This window comes from Scatophagus argus, chromosome 21 (genome assembly GCF_020382885.2).
Source record: "Scatophagus argus isolate fScaArg1 chromosome 21, fScaArg1.pri, whole genome shotgun sequence".
NCBI lineage: Eukaryota > Metazoa > Chordata > Actinopteri > Scatophagidae > Scatophagus > Scatophagus argus.
In genome coordinates, this window is record NC_058513.1 from 17,916,564 (window position 1) to 17,925,290 (window position 8,727).

Sequence of the window (8,727 nt, forward strand, 5' to 3'; positions counted from 1 at the left end):
CATGTGCAGCCTTGAAGTCAGTGCCTCAACATGTTTTATTGTTCGATAATCAATAAAAATCATACTCGAGATCATCCACAGAGCTCGCTGTGAGCAGTTTCATGTCGGAACTATTTTCTGTCTGTATCACCGCGCGTCAACCCACTGATGAGACGCTGCTGCACTGGGACATGGCAGACCTGCTTCCTGTGTTGATATCTCATTCTGAGATAAGAGAGATTTTTAATTTCAGGTGATTACACACTAATGAAATCATGATTATGAATATTATGTTCCATTTCTGACTCTAAATCCCTCACACTGGACCTTAAATACCAAATAATATACAAGAAACATCTTGGGCTATGAGGTGAAAAGAGTAACGTGTGAACACCAAGACAGCTTAAAAAGACTGTCTTTAGTGTGTTTAAGAGCTTTGCAGACACTCGCTGTTATTAATCATACAAAATACCGAAAACAGTCACGTCAACATGGAAGCTGCAGGCATGCGACTGCGCACACAGTGTCTGTGAGACGTGTGCTGAGTATCAGTCAGCTCACATCTCAGCTTCCTGTTGAGGGGCTGTGAGGTCATGAACCACAGCTGGAACCTCTGAAACCCACCGTCCACCTGCAGAAGCTGAGGTTCTCTGGGACCTCCCACAGAAACTCCTTCCTGCCAAAGTGTCCATAACCGGCCGTCTTCTGGTAGATGGGTCTCTTCAGGTCCAGGTCCCTGCAGGAACACATTACTCTCAGGTCAAACACGCCCCAAAGGACAAGGCGATGCAGGATCATCGGTTTAATGCTGACCTGACGATGACGCCGGGTCTCAGATCACACTGAAGTGATGACTGCTGTGATTTCGCCGGTTCGTTACTCACCACAGGCCACTTTGGCCTCAGGGTCCTGCCTCAGATGAGCATCCAGCATCACTGATCTGGTCACAGATCGTATCTGAAAAACAAGGTTCAAATACATCAAAACGTGGGTGGAGGCCGCGTTGCTTCCTCGTGTGACCTTCTGCTTCACGTTCCTCCTCTGGGCAGAGCCCGACACCATCACATGAGCCTGGACTGAAGCCTGGACTGAAACCGCAGTGCAGGACCGATGCTCTAAATACTTCGCAGTTAAACCCCCAAAAACAAATTTGACCTTTGACCTTGAAGGTGTTAAACACATGATGACCACTGCAGCTCTTTCATAATCTGCAGCAGGAAGTCCTCTACTCACCAGGATGTCCCTCACCCACAGACTCCGAGGAGAACATGAAGGACCCGTCATGCTCGTGGATCCCATCGAGGCCTCCATTCATCTTGTCAAAACTGGAAAGTGTCTGGAAGACGGCAGACGTGAAGATTCGTCCTCGACAGAGACTGACTGTTGTGTCGGATTTTAGCTGCAGTCCAGGCTCACAGTCCCAGAGCTTTGCAGCTGGATGAGGCAAAGACAACACGCACACACACACACACACACACACACACTGGGGGAGGGAGCCATGTGAACCAGCGGGTTAGACCATTCAGATGTCAGAAAGGGGAGGGTGGGATTCCTCTTTTTTGTTCTTCCAGAGTCCCCACTCTGTCACAAAGTGGACTCATCAAACCCACATCCCTCTGGTCTCAGAGATGTTGTTTTGGATCAGTCAGCAGAGCGCTGATTTCACCCGACAGCCACTTTGAAGCTCCTCCACAGACTCGTTCATGCCTGCTCTTTGTTTCTTTGTACCTGGGGACCCCTGAAGTCCCCGATGGGCCACAGAGAGCTGTCTGCTGCCGACGGGACGTTTTCACTGTTAGACTTCTGAACTGGGGACAAGTTTAATATCCACCTACAGCTGGAAACAGGTTGTTCTGCTGGTATTCATGAAGAAGATCAGCTTAAATGACAAAGAAAATTAAATGCACTTTGTTTAAGTTGCACAAGATGAGTTCAAGGTTTGAGTCTCAGGGCTCTGAGTGGTCTGCATGGCCTCAGTGCACGTGTGTGAGCTGCAGAGTTCACTTTGTGTATGTTGTCAGGGCAGAGCTGCACTGTCGTGATCTGACCACTAGATGTCAGCCTGGTGCCTCACTGTGTTCGCTGTGTATTCACACTGTTCTCAGTCTGCACACACATGTTGAATGCATAAAGAAACTCCGGTGTGAATCTTATCATCGTATTTATGACCAATATTTTATTCTCAGAAAACATAAGAATTCACATCAGCACACAATGAAGCCAAAGTGAAGCGTGAACAAACAGGAGGCAACAAATCACTGAGTGACGTACTTCAAATCTAACCAAACAAAACTGAAGTACATTTACTCCAGTACAGTACAGTACTGAGTATTTCTGTGTCCTGACACTTTACACGTCCACTCTGCTACACTTCTGACATGAGCACATTCAATATCAGACTCTTTATTAGACTTTCATATTTTAGCATATTGAATTTCCCTCAAGATCAATAAAGTATCTATCTATCTATCTATCTATCTATCTATCTATCTATCTATCTATCTATCTATCTATCTATCTATTTTTTTTCTTTTTACACCACTGCTTAAAACTTCAAACTTCAAACTTCAAACTTTAATGTATTAAACTGAAAATGAGGCTAATGACAAGGGGACAAAATGTCTTTAAAGGAAACTAATAAATACCAAACTACAACCTGAGGAGGGAATCTGTGAGTTTGTTTTGTCTTTTGTTGACTTCAGGGGACGAATTCTTGGGTTGGGAGATTGATGGCATTAGTTTTTGTCTCAGGCCACCACCTTCTCACTGTCCTCTGGATTTCCTTTTGGACCTGAAAGAGAAATGTATACATACATATATATTTTTAAGGCTGTTGTTTCTGACAAACCCGAGACTGATTAACTTGTGGAAGCGTAGCTCACCTCTCCATTTAGAAAACAGTACAGCAGAGCTACAATAAAACCCTGCAGCAACATGAAAAACACAAGTTAGGGAAGTCTTTGTCTTTTCAGTTAATCAGCAGCTGTTTGGGACACGAGACAACTGACTCGTCTGTCTTCTGAACGAGCAGCACACGTTACCTGGAAGGAGCCTAAAACCAGTTCGAAGAAGAGCCGAGGCCTGACGCCAACGTGTTCCGGGAACAGTGCAAACACCACGTAGTGGAGGCCAAACAGAGGGATGAGGAGCAGGGTGGAGCGAGCCAGTCTCCTGCAGGAGGCGGGACAGGGAGGTCAAAGACGGACAGGAGGAGACAGTCAGAGGCAGGTGAGTCGATGGCTGAGGCTTACCTGTACAGGTGCGTCTCACTTCGGTTCACATGTGTGGCCTTTGTCTTCTGAACGATGATCCTGCTGACGTTCAGGAAGATCACAAAGTTCACCTGTGGGTCAGAACACAAGACTGAACTGCTGCTTCCTGTCCGTGTGTCGCATTTTGAAGTCTCATTTAATGTTCCAAAATATCTGAGATTTGATCCCTTTTACGATCATTTTCCCAGCCTGTAGCCAAGGAACAAAAGCTCTGCTTAATGAGTTGTTTATCTGCTGTCTGAAGGTCCACAGCATTTAGTCGTCACAACATCAAACCTCCTCTGTCAGAGTTTAAGTTGTGTCCACACGTGAGCCCACAGTTTGACATGAAGGCAGAGCATGTGCTTACAAAGACAGACAGCAGGATGGGAATCTTGATTATCCACCACAGGCGGCTCTCCAGGTTGTCCCAACACCTGAACACCACACAGAAACATTAACATCCATCAACGCTAAGGGAAAATATGAAAATTATCTGCATAGTCACAACCAAACAAGAGAAAAACAAGAAAACCAAATTCAACTAACCAGGCAGTTTCAGTTTACATGAAAGACAGGAAGAACAACAAGACAACGGATCAATCAATCACCCATGAAGACTACAGACTACTGCCACCTGCTGGTAACACAGAACATTTGTACTACATGGAAATCAACTGTAGTCTTTGTGCTGTTCAAGTGCAACTTTTGGGCCCTCAGGTGACCTGAGGTGACCTGAGGCGACCTGAGGTGACCTGAGGCGACCTGAGGCGACCTGAGGCGACCTGAGGTGACCTCGGTGGGCCTCCCTCATCATCACCTGATGTCAGTCTGGTGTGTCTGCTGCTTTACTCACCCCTCGTCATCGAGCTGCTTCTTCAGCAGGGCCCAGATCACAATGGTCACTGACGGAGCGCCTACAACACCAGACGAGTAAAATGAAGAGCACTGCAGGTGGACGCACGTGAATGTGTGCGTGAATGCAGGACGCACCCCAGCCGACGGTGGCGTAGATCCGGAGGAGCTTCCCGGTCTGAGTGAAGGTGAAGAGCAGCACGGTGTGCAGGTACAGACCCTCCACCAGCAGCCAGGAGAAGTTGGCCGACACACACAGGTGGAAGAAGGTCACTGCTGCTTTGCACTGCAGCTGAGACCAACACACGAACGCCACACGACTCAAACTCCAACACAAGAAGGAAGTCAGTACGTTTGTGTGGTGAGGCTGCAGAGGGTCTGCTGCATCTGGGTCCCTTCATTTAGCAGTATACACCTAAAAACTTAGTCGCATTTCAGTCATTTAACAAGCGAAAAGAATGAAAAAAAGGCCAAAATTTCTCAGATTTGTCAGAATGAATAACTTTTGGTTTTGGACAAAAAATATGAGAGTGTTGTTTCCATCTCAGGAAAGCTGTGATCGGCTACGCCTATAATCATAGAATCTGGGGTTATGAAACGTAACCAATGTTTTTTGGTTTGTTTGTTTGTTTGTTGACTAACTGATCCATCAGTAAAAAGGAAACAGCCGTTAGCGGCCTTACCGTGGACGCCGTGCAGTGGTCCATGCTTCTGTCTGCAAACAGCACTGAATCTTTGATGAACACAGCAAGGCTCCTGAGCATGAAGGTGACGAACAGGTTGAGGTGGATGTAGTTCCGCGTGCACAGCAGCTTCCTGAGAGGAAACATGCACAGAGAAGAGACTGACTGCTTTCATTCCAGTTTCAGGATAAAACTTCAGTTTCACGGATGACATCAAGACAACCTGAAGCAGCAGAGGAGCAGAGCAGCGACGAGGAGAGCAGCCAGAGAGGCTCCGTATCCAACGCTGTAGACCACCTTCAGGGTTTCAAAGTACTCCTTCTGGAGTAAAACACGACACGTCAGCAGTTAGAGGCTTAAAGAACCAGACGTGTGGTGGGACAGCTTCATGCAGATGGTAAAACTCGCCGTACCTCTGTCCTCATGTCTTCGTCTTCCTCTAAAGCCTCGTGGTAACAGGCTTCGTAATACGGCACACTCGCTTCGCTCCATCCTCGAGCCATGCAGCTCCGAGTGATGACAACTGGGAGGAAAATGTTTCACAGGGAAGCAGGTGAACATTGTTTCCAGGACAATCTGAATGCGGCGCCGTGTAACTTAGTCTCTCAGGAGTTTGTAGTTTAAACAGGAAACGTTATGATACTGAATTTAGTTGACTTTATATGCTTTATGATTTGACTTTACTGCTTCAGAGACAAGTGAGGAAAAAAAATCTAAAGATCCATAAGCTACACACACACTGAAGAGCGCTTGAGATGAGGTAATCAGGTAATTGCCTGATTAAATGTCGGTTTAACCTTTATTTAATCTGGTAATCTCATTGGGAAGAAGGGAGATCCGAGTGCAGCAACCAGACAAAACAAAAGCATCAGAGAAAATCACCTAAAAGACTCAAAGTCAGAAGTTTCAAATCAGCTCCAGGGATGAGATTCAAGGTTTAAAATCTGTTTATAAGGTGTGAAGATCCTGGTGGACGCTCACAGTGTCTAAACACTGAATCTTTTTACTAATATCACAAAATCTGATCTCGTCTCCTCAGACTGTACAGACTTTGTGGAAAATGTCGTGGTGTCTACCTGGAGGCGTTTCAGGCTTCAGCAGCAGCGGAGGACAGAGGACGGAGACGGTCTGTCCTTCAGAAGCAGCTGGCCAGCAGCTCAGTCCGTCCCACTCCATCACACAGCCTGATGTTAAACAAGTGGTCAACACGTGAGGACGGGCTGAGAAAGAGACGTTTCTTTATCCGAATCCAAAGGAAGGTTTACCTGCGGTCACATTACTGCTGGAGCGAAGAGAAGCTGCAGCAGACGCCTTCATCTTCAGCTTACACTCCTCTTCTTTCTTCTGGAGATGAAGAACAACTGAACACTCTGGATGAGTTGATGACACCTGAAAAACAAAGACTGACCTTCACTTTTAAACTCCTTAGTTTTCAAAGACTTTTCATCCTCCTGCATGGCATCAACTAATAACGGAGACACAGTGACATAAATACATAAATAAATGAGAAATAATTGTGTTTCTAATTGTTTACGATAACCTACCAGACATCTTGTGATGATCAGGACGTAAACGGCAGCAGTCACACTGAAGGTCATGGTTTCAGTCTCCATTAAAAACTAAAACCTTTAGCTTTGGTTTCCCAAATTCCACTGAAACATCCAACGTTTACGTCCTCCGTCCGTGCAGCTGACTGAAGTGAAGACGACCGAAGCTCGCAGGATGACTTCACCTGACAGCAGGAGGAAAAACAGAAAACAAGTTCATTCGCTGGATAATTTATGCTGCACACAGTTGACACGACTGAAGAGTCCTTAAGACAAAAACACGGCGGTTGAATGTTTCATTTCATGGTTTGTACTTTACATAACTGCCTGATCCTCCCACAGCTGGAGCTTTAATGTAAAATTCAACTGAAAAACAGCACATGCTGTGAAAGAGGGATACAAACTGCAGTAATACTCAGGATGTGTTGTGGTATACTGATGGCTTTACTGTGAGATCAATGGAAACAGTCAGTCTGAGCTCCTAAACACACTTCAGCTCTTGTTTTGAAGGAGTTTCGTACATCTCACACTGACACTGTGGTGTGTAGTCAGAGGAGGCTGCAACGTCTCCCTCTAGTGTTTGATCTCAGAGAGTTACAGCCAGAAAGTACACTTCACTGCAAATTCAAGGTACTTGTACTTCACTTGTACATTTCCATTCTGTGCCTCATAATACTTTTACTCCACTACATTTGTGTGGCGGCTTTAGTTATGCCACTATTGACAATTTACAACAACATTTTTGGGAGCAGCGGATTAATCCACATGGTCTAATCCACAACTTGTCTGTCTGATTTGGATAAAGCCGTGTTTTCAGGGCGAGTTCTTTGTCTTTGTGTTGTTAAGAGTTTTACAGTCAGAGAAGCCTGGAGACTGAACTGGCACTCAGACAACTTGTTACTGTGGTGTGAAGTGCTTTGTGCAGTCAGCACTGATCTGAATCTACTGTCACAGTCAGCTCACAGATCCTTCACTCTCAAGCTGTGAGGCACTTGAGTTTATTTCACATCGGAATGGAAAGCAAACTTCACAAACAGCCAGAAAACACTGGGAAAAAAAACAATCTTAGGCTGAGGAAAAATATCCTCCACATTGGAGGCAGTGGAGTGAAGTGGAGCCACTTCCCGCTCACAAACCCGTCTGAGCCAATCAGGAGCAGCGCTCAGCTGTCAGTCATGAACACTTGAACAAACATCAGTGTGATAAGAACTACCTAAAATTTATTTGATGTGTACTTTGTGTGTTTGGCTCATGTCCCATCTGCTAACATGGAGGAGGAGGGGTTTATGAGCTGTACTGCAGCCAGCCACCAGGGGGCGTCTGGATATTCTGGATTCATCATATGTTTGGAGTATAGCTATTTGTTCAATCAACAGAGAATAGAGAAGGATGGTTGTCACTTTTGGATGGAGTGGGAGCCTTAGCCTTTATGCTAAGCTAACTAGCTGCTGGCTGTAGCTTCATATTCACCAGAGTGTCTAACTCAACACTTCACAAAAGGTCAAACTGTCCCGTTCACATGTGAAAAGCCTTTAAACCTTCACTTCCTGTAATGTGCATGGAAAGACTGAAATATCCCACAGTCAGTGAAGTGGCTCCTGCAGGTAAACAGACTGCTGACCACATGAGGGTTTAAAGGGTGTGTAAAGGGAGATCTTCAGGCAGAGAAGGATCCCACGGCTGCACCTGGCCCACAGTGACCTCCCACCACGGGATGAATCCAATCATCTTCAGCCACACAGCTAATGGCAGCTGCTGCGCCTGGCAGGTTTCCAAAAAGGAGAGGGAAAGGGAGGGGAAAAATGAAGAAAGAAAGGAGGAGGAGAGAAAAGGAAAGAAAGAAGGCACAAAGAGTCTCGTCTTGCCAACACATCGCGGCTTCAACATTCCCAAACAGATCTGACCGTCAGTAATTCCACTGCTGTTTTCCGGGAGCTGAATGGTTTCTCGACTCGGTGTAAAAGTTGGCAGTGAGTGTGTGGTGGTGAGAGGCCACAGGCAGTGACACAAGGGTCCACTGTTCAGTCCCCGGGGCCTCGCCGCTTTATGTGCCAAGAGCCGACCTTTGTGTGCCCACCACACTGATCTGTTACTGCAGCTTCTGTTCAGTCCGGACGGCTCGCGCACACAAACACCACGTGGAAATAAATAACGTTTTTTTGTATTTATGGGCTCTTCTTCCATTTATCTCCCCTTTAAAAACTTTACAAATATTTTAAATGCATCAGTTTACTTATCTTATTTTATTTTGTTTTAACTTATTCTATTTTATTTTATTTTATTCTATTGTTATGATACTCATTCTTATATTCTATGTTTGCACCCATCACCAAGACAAATTCCTAGTAATGTGAAACCTCTTCACTGAGATGGCAATAAAGACGATTCTGATTCTGATTCTGATTCTGATTC

At 45.6% G+C, this 8,727-nt stretch overlaps 1 protein-coding gene and 1 long non-coding RNA gene across 3 annotated transcripts in view; both read right to left on the bottom strand.

The window, feature by feature from the left end:
- Nucleotides 1–7: 7 nt before the first annotated feature.
- LOC124052519 lies at nucleotides 8–1,092 on the bottom strand. Its single transcript, XR_006842016.1, has 3 exons — nucleotides 864–1,092; nucleotides 604–715; nucleotides 8–204 (listed from the first exon to the last, which is right to left on the bottom strand). It is a non-coding gene; the product is annotated as an uncharacterized LOC124052519 (long non-coding RNA).
- Nucleotides 1,093–2,135: 1,043 nt separating this feature from the next.
- ghrhr2 (growth hormone releasing hormone receptor 2) overlaps nucleotides 2,136–8,727 on the bottom strand; it is a 29,270-nt gene continuing 22,678 nt past the window's right edge. The window contains exons 3-15 of one of the 2 annotated variants that reach the window (XM_046376875.1): nucleotides 6,313–6,500; nucleotides 6,034–6,157; nucleotides 5,845–5,952; nucleotides 5,182–5,291; nucleotides 4,992–5,086; nucleotides 4,769–4,901; nucleotides 4,224–4,377; nucleotides 4,087–4,147; nucleotides 3,601–3,667; nucleotides 3,231–3,322; nucleotides 3,021–3,150; nucleotides 2,862–2,903; nucleotides 2,136–2,770 (exon numbers count right to left, since the gene is read on the bottom strand). In XM_046376875.1, the coding sequence (XP_046232831.1) occupies nucleotides 2,678–2,770; nucleotides 2,862–2,903; nucleotides 3,021–3,150; nucleotides 3,231–3,322; nucleotides 3,601–3,667; nucleotides 4,087–4,147; nucleotides 4,224–4,377; nucleotides 4,769–4,901; nucleotides 4,992–5,086; nucleotides 5,182–5,291; nucleotides 5,845–5,952; nucleotides 6,034–6,157; nucleotides 6,313–6,381 (1,278 nt within the window). In that variant the 5' untranslated portion in view covers nucleotides 6,382–6,500 and the 3' untranslated portion in view covers nucleotides 2,136–2,677. Of the gene's footprint in view, nucleotides 2,771–2,861; nucleotides 2,904–3,020; nucleotides 3,151–3,230; nucleotides 3,323–3,600; nucleotides 3,668–4,086; nucleotides 4,148–4,223; nucleotides 4,378–4,768; nucleotides 4,902–4,991; nucleotides 5,090–5,181; nucleotides 5,292–5,844; nucleotides 5,953–6,033; nucleotides 6,158–6,312; nucleotides 6,501–8,727 lie in introns of both variants that reach the window. The other variant, XM_046376874.1, reaches the window with a different exon arrangement.